The sequence below is a fragment of the Anomaloglossus baeobatrachus genome, chromosome 1, assembly GCF_048569485.1.
Source record: "Anomaloglossus baeobatrachus isolate aAnoBae1 chromosome 1, aAnoBae1.hap1, whole genome shotgun sequence".
NCBI classification, from domain to species: domain Eukaryota; kingdom Metazoa; phylum Chordata; class Amphibia; order Anura; family Aromobatidae; genus Anomaloglossus; species Anomaloglossus baeobatrachus.
This window is the reverse complement of record NC_134353.1, coordinates 141536423-141552789: the sequence shown is the minus strand read 5'-3', so window position 1 is coordinate 141552789 and position 16367 is coordinate 141536423. Positions and strand designations below refer to the sequence as shown.

Genomic DNA, 16367 nt, shown 5'->3' with positions numbered 1-16367 from the left:
TCCCGCAGCAGCACACAGTGAATTTGGTTTACTTGCAGCGTGTGTGTCTCCTTTATAATCCTCATCCAGCACCACGACTACCCACAGTGAGTACCCTGGTCCCCTGCACCTTGCTCTCCCAAATAATCACCAACACCCCTGAGCCCGGGGCCATCCCTACTTGTGGAGGGACTAACATCAGGCTGCTTAACTCCATCTGCCCTGGTACTCCTTACAGCAGCGGCGGCACTCCCATTACCGCAACCCACAGGTGGCGTCACAAACTTATCCCCTGTAAATACCCCCTTTCATGGATCAAAGTGTCCGCCAACCCGGGTCCGGGCCCCTCGAGCCACCACGATCCCAGAATCGAGCAGCCTGACCAACACCGGGGCGGTACAGAAGATTTGCCGGAAAACTGCTTGAGTTTTCCATTGACTTCCATTATACTCAGTTGCTCACGTTGCTTCCATTCGAGAATCTAACTGCTATTAATGAGTACCGAGCACCAGAGCATGGTAGTGCTCGCTCAACAATAATAGCGACCGCTGCCAGTTACTTCAGACACCATAGAAAAATAATCCAGCACTAGAAAAAGATGACTTCATCAAAAAATAAAATTTAATTTTGGATCCCATATTAGAATCCATAGACAGTTACTGCAGTAAAGTGGCTATTCTTTTGGATAAGAGCCGTTCTCCAGCTCCCGGCAGCTGCCGCTTCACAATGGATGGAGTTGTGTTCAATAAACAGACACCAGGAATGAAAACAGCTGAAGTGCAGTATGTATGTAGGGGGAGAGTGGCTCGCAAATAAATCTTTTATTTTTATTTCAGATGAGGACAGCAAACTTCTCTATTTTCAAGTGATTGGTGGGAGTGCCAAGTGTTGGACCCCCACTTATATTTTATATTAATGACTTATCATTAGCCTGGACAATGTCCTTTAATGTATATATATTATTTCGCTATTTGCATCTATAGCTAATCCATGGGTGGGCTAAAGTGGGGTTTACACGCTGCGACATCGCTAGCATCAGCTAGTGATGCCGAGCGCGATAGCACCCGCCCCCGTCGTACATGCGATATTGTGTGATCGCTGCCGTAGCGAACATTATCGCTACGGCAGCGTCACACGCACATACCTGTGCAGCGACGTCGCTATGACCGCCCAACAATCCCTCCCTCAAGGGGGAGGTGTGTTCAGCATCATAGCGACGTCACTGCAACGTCACTAAGCGGCCAGCCAATAGAAGCGGAGGAGCAGAGATGAGCGGGACGTAACATCCTGCCCACCTCCTTCCTTCCGCATTGCCGGTGGAGGCAGGTAAGCAGATGTTCGTCGCTTCCGAGGTGTCACACACAGCGATGTGGGCTGCCGCAGGAACGACGAACAACATCGCTAATATGCAAGTAACGATTTTTTGATTCAGGACGACCTCTCTGTGGCGAACGATTTTGGCCACTTTTGCGATCGACTAAGGTCGCTCGTGCGTGTCACATGCTCCGATGTCGTTAACGCCGCCGGATGTGCGTCACAAACACCGTGACCCCGACGATAATACGTTAACGATATCGTAGCGTGTAAAGCCTGCTTAAGATTCAATCAGTTGTGAATCAAGGCACGAAAAATAAGAGCAAAGTACAACATAAAAACAACCTATATTCTACCACAAGGACTTTAGTCGTAGGTTTTACATGCTACAACATAGGTTGTTAAAATAAACTTGTCCTTAAAGGGAAGCTGTCATAAGCTATCATCAGAAAATAACTTACTGTTTAAAAGATATATCCTAGACTTTAAAAAAAAAAATTAACAAATAAAATGTGCCCAAACACCACCTGGCAGGTATTTGCCGCCTGCCTGTTGTGCCTGGTGTTCTTCACCAGCAAACAGCGGTCACAGATGAAACAATGGCTTCATCAACAGAACAGAGGCTTCTTTTCCACTCTGCTCTGTACACAAGGCGGGACATCTGACATCATGCTGATTGATAACTGGCTCTTCGCTGCCTAACCGAGGGAGCTGGCTGTCAATCACCTTGATGTTGGCTGCCCCATCCCAACTACAGAGCAGAGCAGATGAGCAGCCGCTCTGGTGGCGCCACGTCAATAGAAGCTGCTATATCAACCGGCAGGAGCAGCAATCTGTGACCACTCTGTGCCTGCGAAGAACAACGCTGGGCACAACAAGTCAGTAGGCAGAAACTACCTGCCTGTTAGTGTACAGCTTGGGCATATTTTTTTAAGTCCTGGATATACCATTTAAGTCAGGTTTTTTTGTATTAAATGTATTAAAAGAAAAATCTGTCTTTTTTATGATAATCTTTATTATAGAAACAATAAATGAGTAATCTTTCAGTTTTCACCCTGGCCACTGAGCCTTTTTTACTTATTGTCCTTTCATGAAGAGTTGTCAGTGGGCTCCTTATCATCAGAGGCCGAATTACAATGATAGGTAACACCTCCATTCACAGGTGGTAACACAGGATCTACAAATCACAACAGATGATGTCACAGCTGACCCCTTCCCTCCATAATGACCTGTGCACATGATAACTAGACGCTCCAATATAAAATAAAAGGTCAGCGCTTGTTCGCTGTGGCTATATACATGTGTTGTTTCTTGTAACAAAAGGAAATTAAAGCCTAAAAACGCCCAGTTGCCAATGTGAAAATTGAAAGGTTTCTATTTTTTGTTTTTATTATAGATTGTGATATTTAAAAAAAAAGCAAAAACAAAAAAAAAACAAAATACAAAAAATTAATAAGAAATAGATCTAACAGAAAAAAAAAACAATAAGTAATTTTCTGAATATTAGTTTCCATTCACTAAAGCTTCTCCTGTAGTATTCTCAAATGCATTTAACACAGACAGTGTAAAGCACAAGCCAATTATCACGTTTTAGAAAACCCTTCACTAAGCTTAACGAGGACCATATTGCTCAGTAGAAGAAGCACTGAGCTCAAGAGGCAGACGTGCTGGGCTGCTGCCTAGGCACAGTGTCCGGACACAAACTGCTCTGCACACGCACCCGTACCGGAACTGACTGCTTCTATCTCCTGGCTCTTCTTCAGTCATAGGAGTCTAAGGACACAGTCACCCACTAATCTGCAGGTCCTTGTAAAAACCATGTAGTATCCAAAAACTAAAAATTGTTTTGTTTTTTTTAACTATATACATATCTATATATACCAGTATTACTGGCAGCAGCAATGTATACAATGTAGTGCCCACTGGCGGACACAGACAGAAAAGGTTCCCTGTGCAAGAACAATATTTAGGCCCTTTGTAGCCCAAGACGTCATCAAAATGCCCAATTCCAACTGCTTTGGAGGTACAAATGGGCCCCCAAACCTCTTGGGCCCCCGTGCAGCTACACAGGCTGCACCAATGATATGTCCTCCCCTGGATGTGCCTTTTCAGAATATACTGTACACTCGCCCCATACAGTTACAGCACACAATAACTTTAGAGTCTTACCTGATAAAAGCAATATAAGACAGACTGCAAAAAAGTCAGGGTATTCAGCCAGGCCAGGCGAATTCATCCTGAAATATGTTCTAAAAAATTGACCAATCTGCTTTCCTAGAAGTTCATCAAATGTGCCGCTCCATGCCCGTGCCACACTGGAGGTACCTGCAAAGCATGAAGATTAGCCACATTAGCCAGTTTTGCATTCTCTTGTAGACACTAACCTCAAAAATTCCAATCTTTTAAATATTTTTTAAGAAATAATTATGGGGCAAATTAGAATTTCTCATATTTATTAATTATTGGGAATCCTTTGGACTTGTCAAAGTACCAATGTTGTAAAGGAGTTGTCACCATGTCATAAGTCCACGATCTTCTAGCACACGTGACCTTGATACAGTTTTGATATTTGTCTTTTTCTATCCTATAACATGTAACTTATTGTATAACAAATACATAACCTGACATTTTGAAACATCTGACTGTGACATATGGTATAAAACACAATATATTTGTATACCTTCATGTGAATCTTAAGTAAGATATACCATCCTGGCAATGGAAGAGCTTTATTGTATTTCCCAATTAATAGTCTAGTAACCCCTAAAACGTGTATTTAGTTTTTATGGGTATTTTTAGTTTTTATGGTTATTTTTCTGTACACCTTGGAAAGGTTGAGGAATTCTTTATATTTAAACTTGACAACTGACTATAAACATAATGGTCAATTCACTATGGCCACTTATAAACACGGCTGCTTCCAAGCTATTTCTAAGATAATTGATCCAAAATCTATGAAGAAAATTAAATATGATTATTGATTGTGAATGATTGTTAATGGAGGCACAATATGTTATTGCCCCATCACCCACATTTACACAAAAGATTGCTACATTGTGTAGATGGTGCATTAGGTTCTGGGCCACAATTTTTGAAGCCACCAATTATAGCTATTGAAAAATAGTAATTTGTGAATGAACATTAAAAAGGAGTGTATCCTATGTTTTGTATTGCTTGTATTATGACCAAGGACATAACGGTACATCCTTGGTTCCTCCCTCCAGTCACAGTTGGCTCCGGCGGCAAGCCCACTGTAATTCCTTCCTATCGGCTGATCTGTTCAACAAAGATGTGTGGCTTACAGGCGCAGGTGGATCCGCAATCCACCCGTGCCTGTTAAGCCTTCAGATCGTGCTGTTTAAATGGCCGCAGTTAGGAGATAATGGTTGCCATGACAGCGATGGGTCATGTGATGACCCGTGTTGCTATCATGATGTATTTCCTGTGAGAGCCAACAGAGCACTGGCTCTCACAGAAACGCAGCATTTCTGCTGATCAGTGCTCTGTAGCTCTGATCAACAGAAATGCGCAGGCGGTCAGATTGTGCAGTGATAAAGTTTCCTAGGGGGATTAGTAAAATAAAGAAAAAAATTAATAATATGTTTTTAAGAATATGAAAAAATAAAAAAAAAATTAAAAAGTTCAAATCACCCCCATTCGCCTCACTGAAAATAAAGCAGTTAATAAAATAAAATATATACACATATTTGGCATCGCCGCATTCAGAAATTCATAATATATCAAAATATATCAAATCAATTAATGTGACCGGTAAACGGCATAACGAGAAAAAATACAAAACAGCAAAATTAAATTTTTTTGGTCGCAGCAACTTTTTTTAAAAATGTAATAACAGGTGATCAAAAAGTAGCATCTGCACAAAAATGGTATCATTAAAAAGTCAGCTCAGAAACAAAATATAAGCCATCACTGAAATCCAGATCCCAAAAAATGAGAACGCTAAGGGTCTCGGAAAATGGCGCCAAGAGCCACTTTTTTTTTTGGACAAACATCTGATTTATTTTTTTAAACCCGTTAGATAAACTTAAAAGTATACATGTTCGGTACCTACAAACTTGTACCGACGTGAGCCATCACACCGACACATCAGTTTTACCATATAGTGAACACGGTGAATAAAATATCCCAAAACAATCATGCAATTACACTTTTTTTTGCAATCTCAGCACACTTGGAATTTTTTCCCATTTTCCAGTACACTATTTGGTAAAACTAATGATTTCATTCAAAAGTACAACTCGTCCCGCAAACAATAATCCTTCATATGGGAAAAATTGATGAAAAAATAAAAAGGTTATGGCTCTCGGAAGAAAGGGAGGATAAAACGAATATGGAAAATCGCCTGGGGCTGAAGGGGGTTAAAAAAATTGTTGGCAATGTTTTTTTTTTTCATATCACGAGCTATTAATAAGATGAAATGACTAATCTTGCAATTTGTACACTACGGCTGTTTTAGACTCTTACTTCCTGTCCTCTCAGGAAGCATTTTGAGTTTTCCTATAAGTAGAGGTAGAATTATAATGACAGGTAATACCCCTATACAGAGCTGATAGCACAGGATCCACCAATCACAATAGGAGATTTCAAAGCTCCTGTGTTCACTGTTCTCCCTTTGCAATGTCGTTTGCACACGCTTATTAGACACTTTAATGCAAAAGGAAGTGTTGGACATTGTGGTCATGCATGCACATGTCTTATTTCATGAAACAAAAAGAAGTGAAAGAAAACCTGTCAGTAAAAATTAGCAATAAAAATAAAAGGTATGGCCATAATGGCTCCAGTATACTGATTAAAGTGACACCTTTGTTGAAGGAATCCGATCCGTGATTTTTGTTAAATCAGCATATGAAGTTTTCTTCTAATGATAATAATTTCTGTGCATTGGGGATGGACTAGGTGTGAGGTCTTCTTTTGCTCCTCCGACCACAGCTTGCCTCCTGTTTTCTATGACAGGTCACTGAATATTCAATTTGACATTTCACGACGCCGCCATCATTAGTGTGGGCGGCGCATGGGTAGTTACAGAGTAATTTTCCTTCTACTGAAGTCCCTACAGTCCCCTTTCAATGCCCCCATAAGGTATGATGTGAAAAAACTTGCCCCCTCTCTCCAAAACACAGTATAATACTCTCACGGTGAATTCCTACACAGTACACTCCACACGCACAGTATGATGACCCTACTGTACCCCCCTCAACTTCCCCAGCAAGACATAGTGAACCCCAACACAATATAATCCTCAAATTTTGACCCCCACGCAGTCCTCCATACAGTATAATGGCCCCCATACCTCTCCACACTTTAACACAGTATGATGGCCCCAATACCCCACACTGTATAATGACCCCTTCTAGCCCACCATATCAATTATTTACACCAAAACTGATATATAGTAGGAGTAATATTGTGAAAAACCAAAAAGAAGAAAAAACTCCTAAAAAAATGACTTTATTAGAATTAAATGTTAAAATCTATAAGTATAAAAACAAAATTGCTTTTACATAGTCGTTATATAAACTAATTTTTAAGTGGGTGTAGAAGCTGACGAGCTGCAGGGAGAAAATAGGGAGAGACGACGTGGAGCGGGGGGTACCCAACAACATATGGTGCACCTCCGCTGGTAGGTAGGTAAAGGAGGGATAGATATTTTCATCCCCAATCTCCTTACAAAAACTACTGGAGTAAGAAGTGCAACTATTATAGTTGTCCCTACCTTGAGAATAGTAAACAACTAGCACTATCCTCACAAATCGGATCTATCACCCTTCTACACCCACTTAAAAATTAGTTTATATAACGACTATGTAAAAGCAATTTTGTTTTTATACTTATAGATTTTAACATTTAATTCTAATAAAGTCATTTTTTTAGGAGTTTTTTCTTCTTTTTGGTTTTTCCCTTCAAGCCCACCAAGAAGTATAATAGTCCCCACATTGCCTTACCCTCCATATAGTATAATGTACTCCCATAGCCTTCCATATAGTATAATATGTCCTGCATAGTCAGTCCTTCAAACAGCATAATGGGCCCATATAGTCCTCCAAACAGTATAATGTGCCCCACATAGTGTTCCATATAGTATAATGGACCCCACATAGTTCTCCATGTAGAATAATCTGCCCCATATTGCCTTTCATATAGTATAATGGGCACATTGCCTTCCATTTAGCATACTGAGCCCCACATTGCCTTCCATATAGTATAATGGACCCCAGATTGCCTTCCATATAGTATAATGGGCACCACATTTCCTTCAATATAATATAATGGTCCCCACATTGCATTGCATATAGTATAATGGGCACATTGCATTCCATGCTAGTATATTGAGCCCTACATTGCCTTCCATGTAATATAATGACTCCAAATTGCCATCAATATGGTATAATATAGATTGCCTTCCATACAGTATAATGGACCCCATGTTGCCTTCCATATAATATACTATAACTGTCCCCAGATTGCCTTTCATATAGTATTATGGTCCCCACATAGTCCTTCATATACGGTAGAATAATGTGCTCCACATTGTCTTCTATGTAGTATAATAAAAAAATAAAAAAAATACTCCCGTCTCATCGTTTCCTACAAAGCTCACAATCTCTAAAAAATAGGGGATACACAAAAGGTGAATGGTAAAAAGTGCTTGTTGTGTATGGTCCAGTCATCAATACAATAAATACGAGATTCAAATAGGCCGGTCACCAGCCAGTATCTGTACAAGCAGGGCCGCCATCAGGGCATTACTACTGGGACTCCTGTACTGGGCCCGGTGAGCAGCAGGCAGGAGGGGGGGCCCGGACACGCTGACAGCCCGGGCCCCTCCCCTTTCATTCCTCTGCTCACCGGGCCCCAGGGGCGGGGGGCGTTGACAGTACATTTCGCAGGGCTGGCTGTGCAGTTAGCAGGAGGCAGGAGGGGGGGCCCGGACACGCTGACAGCCCGGGCCCCTCCCCTTTCATTTCTCTGCTCACCGGGCCCCATGGGGCAGGGGGCAGGGACATTGCACTTACAGCACCTGCAGTCGCACAGGGGCCCCAAGCGGGAGCGGGTCCCTAGAACCAGAAAACGTGTTAACCCCTTAGCGACCTATGACGTACTGGGTACGACATAGCTCCCTTGCACTTAAGGACCCATAACGGACCTAGTATGTCATGGCGAGATCGCGGCACTGGTAGTTGCAATTGTGGAGCCCCGCGAGTGCAGCGTCGGTGCATTACCTTCAGGGACTCCACTCAGCTGGATCTGGTCACAGGTAGGAGATCTTCTATTTGTCGTGACGCCACTCTCAGTATTGCGGTCAGTGGGGACCGCCACTGCAGGTTGAGGGTCGCCTGGGGCTGATGGTGTGTGCAGTCAGTTGGGATAGCCTCCTGAGAGTGAGGCAAGCCCCAGGGCCCGGTGTAGGTGTGTAGAACCACAAGGCGCAGAATAACTCCACACAAGCAGATTGTCTTTCAGGGGTTTTACTCACTTCAGATGGCAGGGTGAGTAACCCGGGCGTAGCTGGGATGAACCAGGGTGGAACCAGGTATCCTTCAGGCTGACTTCTGATGGTGACTACCAACTCGCCTTCCTTAGCCCTTGGTGGTTTGGGGTAACCCCGACTTTTAGTCCCTATGGGGGTCACCCAGGGAAGTTGCTGAAGCCTCTCTCCCCTTCGATTGCCGTTTTCTTGTTGCCTGGGCCAGATCACTCCAGCTGCTTGCCTCCTGTGAACTATGGGCCCTAACTGTGGCTACGTGGCTGCGGCTTTTAGGTGTTGTGGTGTGGGCTTTGAGGGCCCCACACCGGCAGGTTTAGCAGGGAAAGGTGGATCTATCCCCGCTCCGGGATCTGCCGCCCGTTTGGGCCTGGTTCTCCCTAGCAGTCTCCTTACTTCCCACTCTGTGCTCTCTCTCTAGCTGGAGATGGGTTTCGGGTAGCACTCCTAGGTGACCGTTCTCCCCCGTCGGTAGCCACTGCGCGGACGCTGTCAGACTGCAACAGCCCTAGGGGTCTGCTCCTCTCTGAGCTCCCTGGACTCTGCACTGAACCGGCTCACTGCTTCTCCTCTCCTGTTCTTGCCTACGCCACCTAGCAACCAAGCTCTCTTACCACACCCCTTGAGTGGAGATGGAGGCTTTTGGCCCCCTCCACTATTCCAGTGGAGGTGAAGGCTTTTCCCCCTCCTGGGATCCCCAGGGGTCCTCTCAAAGGTACATGTGTGAGACCTGATCACTATGCGCCTGTGTAGTCACACCTCGGTCAGCCTTCTGGATTACCTGTATTGTACTGTCCCCAGCATGGGTGCAGTACTCAGTGGTGCCTGACCAGGTCAGGGGCGCCACATTCCCCCTTAGTTATCACCAGCACGTCCTCGGGCTGCAAGACAACATTTTAAAATGCATAAAACAGTAAAACATTTTTAAAACCACCAGGTACCATACATCACCACCCTCCACCCACAAGTCCGTTAACCCACCCAAAACCCTTTCACGTTGGCCGCGCCTTCAGCCACTTCTGGCAGGATGTAGAGGCGGCTTACATGGGCTGGTGGTTTCAGGGTATACCTGGCCTGGTGAAGCCGCGCCTTCAGCCACTTCTGGCAGGATCCAGAGGCGGCCTTCACAGTTGGTGCTGACCAGGTACCCTCTTTGTGGTGGAGAGCCAGGCCCCATAAACAGGCATGCTCTCTGGTTGCAGGTGAGCCAAGGCCCTATATACGGACGTGCTCCCTGGTTGCAGACGAGCCAAGCCCCTAAACAGGCTGACTCTGGTGGCGGTGGTGCCCTCTGGTGTAACTATTTACACTGCGAGAGTTTGTGGCTATAGCCAGTTCATAGCCTTAAGGTTCATTTCTCACATTAGTTTATGTGGGCACATCTCTTAAACAGTAACGTTGCAAACTTTCAAACTGGTCAAAACAGTAACTTGTTGTACTTCTTACTTTATGCAGATTCCTCCTCACCAGGGCTTGGGCCTGTAGGGCTGCGGCACCTGTTGCTTTCTCCATCTCTGTCTTTTCCTTCTTCTTCTGTATCTGTTTCTTTTTCTGTGTCTGTTTCTTTTTCTGTTGAGACAGCAGGTTCACTGTAGGGATGTCTGGGACATGGCGTAACATCCAATGCATACCATCCTCTTTCTCCTTGGTGCATGGTGAATTCCACTGAATCTCCTGTTCGTAAGTTTCTGCCAGGATGTCCTCTGGGCAAATGGGCTCTAACGTCTCTTCTGTTGACAAAAATGCCTTCTTTCATACCAGGTGCTACTATGAAGCCGTATCCTGATTTTAGGCTGAAATCTTCCACAATTCCTCTACAAAGGGGTCCTCTGACCTGGGCTTTGGCTCTTCTCAGGAACCGTTTCTCCTGTAGGTCTCTGGCCGTTATTTCATCTCTCTGTTCTGGGGACTGCGGTGCAGGGAAAGACTGGGTTCTGCTACGGCGCCGTGTCTTGCGGACTGGATTCTGCGAGGTACAGCTTACAAGCTCCCAGGTAAGGCTTTTAGGCAAATCTTCTTCAGCAGACGGTGTCAGGTCTTCTTCATCCCAGCGGGAATACGGCAGCATCTCTGGCTCGGGGTATGGATCCACTGCCGGTGGCTCCTGAGTCAGCTCCTCAGCTTCCTGGCCTCCCCTCCCCCTTAGTTCTTCTGAGCACTCCGGTCGTGGCAGTGCTGGGGATGGACTTTCATCAGCAGGCCCAGGCGGGGGACTCTTTGGCGTGGTTGCTGCAGGGATCGCCGGAATCCTCTTGGGGGTGTGCGGAGGGAGCATGTACTGATCCACCATCTCCTGTGGGAACTTGGCCTCCATGTCAGCCTTCAGCTGCCAGTATGCGGGGTCCTCACCTACCAGGGACTTCCTGGCAGGGACCTCCTTGGGCTGGGGAGCGGTGTCTGCTCTGGCCTTGCAGGCCGGGGAAAATGGTGATGCAATCTTATCTTGGCGGGCCGCGCCCGGCATGGCGGCGGCCTGGTCTTGGCGGGCCGCGCCCTGCATGGCGGCGGCCTGGATCGGCGTCGCTGTCGCGATGGGATCGGTGCAGGCTGGGCTGGGCGTCGCTGCAGCGATCGGAGCTTGGTGGGCCGCACCTGGCGGGGCTGCGGCCTGGTTCAGCACCTCACTTGCGGCGCGGACGAGCGTTGCGGCTGCGGTAGGGTCTCGGCGGGCCGGGCCTAGCATGGCGGCGGCCTGGGTCAGCGTCACACCTGCGGCGCGAATGAGGGTCGCGGTGGCAGCCGGTTCTCTGCGGGCCGGACTGGGCGTCGCTGCAGGGACCGGGTCTTGGTGGGCCGAGCAGGGCATCGCTGCGGCGGCCTGAGCTTGGCGGGCTGCACCTGGCGTGGCTGCGGCCGGCTTCAGCGTCGCCGCGCCGGACGCCTCTTCAGGGACCGCGGACGTGGCAGCAGGGGTCGGGGCACTCGCGCTGGCAGGGGCATCACTGGACTCACCCATCGGTGGCAGCATCGGGGTCTGAGTCGTCACCGCCCGGTCTGGCACTCGGCGCGCGGCTCTCTCTTCATAGGCCTGAACCGCCGCGGTCATTCCCAGGAACTCCGCACGTCCCTCTCTGATCAGCCTTCCGACCCTGGCCTCCAGTTGATCGCAGAACTCGGCAAGCTCCCGACACCACCAGGCAGCGGAGCCTGGCTCTGGGTCTCTGCATTCAGACGCCATTTTCTCTAACAACAAGCTGCTGGCTTCTTTTCCGTTCCGCCGTCTCTGGACGCTTCCGCTCTCTTCACAAGCGAGGTCAGAACTCTGCAGGGGATCTCTGGGTAGCCACGCCTCTTCGTGGGCGGTAACTTCTCCCTGCGCGGGCTGCTGTTGTTTTTCAGCGCGCTTTTCATGGTGGCAATATGGCGGCGCTTCCAATTTTCCAAGCGGACCGCCCAGGCACATGGTCACCTGTCTGAACAGGTCTAGTCCTTATCCTGTTCGTGACGCCAGATGTGGAGCCCCGCGAGTGCAGCGTCGGTGCATTACCTTCAGGGACTCCACTCAGCTGGATCTGGTCACAGGTAGGAGATCTTCTATTTGTCGTGACGCCACTCTCAGTATTGCGGTCAGTGGGGACCGCCACTGCAGGTTGAGGGTCGCCTGGGGCTGATGGTGTGTGCAGTCAGTTGGGATAGCCTCCTGAGAGTGAGGCAAGCCCCAGGGCCCGGTGTAGGTGTGTAGAACCACAAGGCGCAGAATAACTCCACACAAGCAGATTGTCTTTCAGGGGTTTTACTCACTTCAGATGGCAGGGTGAGTAACCCGGGCGTAGCTGGGATGAACCAGGGTGGAACCAGGTATCCTTCAGGCTGACTTCTGATGGTGACTACCAACTCGCCTTCCTTAGCCCTTGGTGGTTTGGGGTAACCCCGACTTTTAGTCCCTATGGGGGTCACCCAGGGAAGTTGCTGAAGCCTCTCTCCCCTTCGATTGCCGTTTGCTTGTTGCCTGGGCCAGATCACTCCAGCTGCTTGCCTCCTGTGAACTATGGGCCCTAACTGTGGCTACGTGGCTGCGGCTTTTAGGTGTTGTGGTGTGGGCTTTGAGGGCCCCACACCGGCAGGTTTAGCAGGGAAAGGTGGATCTATCCCCGCTCCGGGATCTGCCGCCCGTTTGGGCCTGGTTCTCCCTAGCAGTCTCCTTACTTCCCACTCTGTGCTCTCTCTCTAGCTGGAGATGGGTTTCGGGTAGCACTCCTAGGTGACCGTTCTCCCCCGTCGGTAGCCACTGCGCGGACGCTGTCAGACTGCAACAGCCCTAGGGGTCTGCTCCTCTCTGAGCTCCCTGGACTCTGCACTGAACCGGCTCACTGCTTCTCCTCTCCTGTTCTTGCCTACGCCACCTAGCAACCAAGCTCTCTTACCACACCCCTTGAGTGGAGATGGAGGCTTTTGGCCCCCTCCACTATTCCAGTGGAGGTGAAGGCTTTTCCCCCTCCTGGGATCCCCAGGGGTCCTCTCAAAGGTACATGTGTGAGACCTGATCACTATGCGCCTGTGTAGTCACACCTCGGTCAGCCTTCTGGATTACCTGTATTGTACTGTCCCCAGCATGGGTGCAGTACTCAGTGGTGCCTGACCAGGTCAGGGGCGCCACACAATCGCTTTGCAAATATCTTAGATTCGGGGAGGAGGGGCCCTCTGCCTGACCTCAGGAGGGGTGATGTCTCCTCCCCGGACCTAAGGAGGCTGTGATTGGCTGACGAACGCCGCTCAGCCAATCACAGCCACTGTAATGTTCAGCCATTGAAAATGGCTAAAACATTAAAATCCAGACATGTTCAGTGCAGCTGTAGCACCGATCATTGGCTGGAGCTGGGTGACCTCAGTTTCACCCGCCCCCAGCTCTGATTGGAGAGACCGGCCTTGTGACCGATCTGTCCAATCACTGTGGATCTGGGGCCGGAGACCGACCCCTCAGCTTCACTCCAGTGGAAGCTGAGGAGAGCGATCAGTAAGTTACAGACACTGTCTCCTTTCAGCCGCCGCCATTGCCCCAGCAGTCACTGCCCCTGATCCAGCGTCACTGAACCCATCTGGTGCGTCCCCTCCATCTGCCACTGCCTCCCCCATCAGCCGCTGCCCGCCTTCCTCATCTGCTGCCCCCTCTCCCACTTCTCACCTTCCTCCATCTGCTGTGACCCCCCCCACCTGCTGTGACCCCCCCACCTGCTGTGACCCCTCACCTGCTGTGACCTCCCACCTGCTGTGACCCCCCCCACCTGCTGTGACCCCCACCCCCACCTGCTGTGACCCCCCCACCTGCTGTGATCCCCCCCCACTATCTATCCGTCTCTCTGGCTATCCGTCTCTCTGGCTATCCGTCCCTCTGTCCATCCGTCCCTCTGTCCATCCGTCTCTCATCTATAAATGTTACTCGTCGCCAGGCCGGTGATGTCGGGTCTGGGGATGTCACAGGTGGCCCTGCCCGACTTCGTTGCCCCGAGGTGTACAATAAAAGGGGTTTTGGATGATGGTGGTGGAATGATGAGGATGATGTGACGCCACCTGTGGTACGTGGCCAGGGATTAGCCGCCGCTGCTGTCGCTGTCGTTCGGGGCGGATGGTGTTGCAGCAAGGATGGTTCTGCTCCCTACAGGTGGAGCGGGTCCCCGGGGAGGATGATGAGGAGTGTATTGGCCGTTGGCGCTGAAGCGCGGGGCGACGGCAATCAAAAGGCTGAATCAGCTGCTGTGGTTCCAGCCGTGATGGGCCCCAGCCAATCCCGGATCCGTTGGAGGTTAGAACCGGTACGGTGGTCGATGGGCCCTTCCTTCTTGCGCCTTTAAAGATGGATCCCCGTGGCCTGAAGCTGCTTAGGAACGCTGGTTTGTGTAGTGTTAGCTCCTGTCCCGTGTGTAGGTGATGCGGGGCCGCTGTGGGGCTTGACTGTAATCAGGACTCCGGACCCTATGTGGAACTGTGCTCCGGGATCTCGTGGTGGTCAGAGGGACATTCAATCCCCCTATCCTACAGATTCTGGTGATACAACGTGAAGTCTGTTCCACCCTAGGGCCCTGCACCCTGAACCGCACCGGTCCCGCTCCTGTTCAATCCCGCTGGAGAACACTCTAACTGTTGTGTAAGCTCCTAACTCCCCATGGTGGCTACTCCTCCCCCGGTTCCCTGTCACTAGTGGGTGGCTGCCCCCCATGTTTGGTGACTACCTTAAGACCCGATCCTAGCCTGGTCCCCAATTGGGAGGGCAACCTGGTTGTGTATATGAGTTTGTGTTGTGGAACTGGTACCGACCTCCTCTGGATCCAGGATGAGTACTGCACCTTAAGTGAGATGCAGTACCCTGTGGTGACTGAAGCCTGAGGGGCGCCACATATCCATCTATCTATCTATGATTCTATCTATAGCCATCTATCTATGATTCTATCTATCTACCTAGCCATCTATCTATGATTCTATCTATCTATCTGCTGAAAGAGCCTTAAAGTGAATCTGTCAGCAGGTTTTTGCTCCCCCATCCGAGTGCAGCATAATGTAGAGACAGATACCCTGATTCCAGCGATGTGTCACTTACTGGGCTGTTTGCTTTCATTGTGATAAAATCAATGTTTTCTCTCCTGCAGATCTAGCAATTATACAGAGCTCATAAATATGCTGGACTACCTGCAGCATGACGAGTAGCACTGTAATGATAATCTCCTGCTGATTAACCAGTGATGTTATCAAAACTATACTAAGCAGCCCAATAAGTGACAATTGCTGGAATCAGGATCTCTTCCCCTATGTTATGCTGCGCTCAGATTAGGTGTTAAAAACCTGGTGACAGATTCCGTTTGAAGGGGTTGTTAGGTCTAAATCCACAAGTCAGCATTATCACAATTTGGTTTTTCAATCACTTTAAAAACTCTATGTGACACATTCCCTTAAAGAAAAAAAATAGATATACCAAAAATAAATATATAGAAGTTAGATTTAAAAAAAAAAAAAAGTTAGAGTAAGGCCCTGCCAAAAGAGTCCACCTTGTTGTGGTGACAGGCTTATAAAAATCTTTTGGCCAAAACTAAATCTCATGGCTGCGTGTGTGATACGGTGTTCAATGTGAAGGGTTAATGTGTGATTGGTGCAGCTGTAGTGCAGAAGTGAAGTTTTTCCAAGCATGGCGGTGAGACTATGGAAGCTTCGTGGGCTGGAAGCGGAGCTGGGCTGGAGCCTCAAGGGGGCCCCGAACTTTTGCCAGTATGGGGCCCTGAAATTCCTAGTGGCAGCCCTGTGTACAAGTACAGGTACAGAGTGCTATTAAGTGCATGGAGGGTGTGTAATCAGATGTTACATAGAACCAGAAGAACATTTTGTAAGGACAAAACTTAAATAGTTAGATAAGTGAGGTGAGGCGATAGGTTAAGGTGGCTTTACACACTGCAACATCGCAAACGACATCGCTGTAACGTCACCAGTTTTGTGACGTAATAGCGACCTCCCCAGCGATATTGCAGTGTGTGAAACACATCAGCGACCTGGCCCCTGCTGTGAAGTTGCTGATCGCTACAAATCGTTCAGGACCATTCTTTGGTCTTTTGTTTCCCGCTGTTCAGCATGATCGCTAGAAAGTCTC

At 48.4% G+C, this 16367-nt stretch overlaps 1 protein-coding gene across 6 annotated transcripts in view; it reads right to left on the bottom strand.

The window, feature by feature from the left end:
* The window catches only part of SLC7A2 (solute carrier family 7 member 2), a 201741-nt gene that overhangs the window by 63886 nt on the left and 121488 nt on the right, over positions 1 to 16367 (bottom strand). For all 6 annotated transcript variants that reach the window (XM_075347088.1, XM_075347089.1, XM_075347092.1 and 3 more), the window contains exon 3: positions 3463 to 3618. In XM_075347088.1, coding sequence (XP_075203203.1) covers positions 3463 to 3618 — 156 coding nt within the window. The remainder of the gene's footprint in view (positions 1 to 3462; positions 3619 to 16367) is intronic.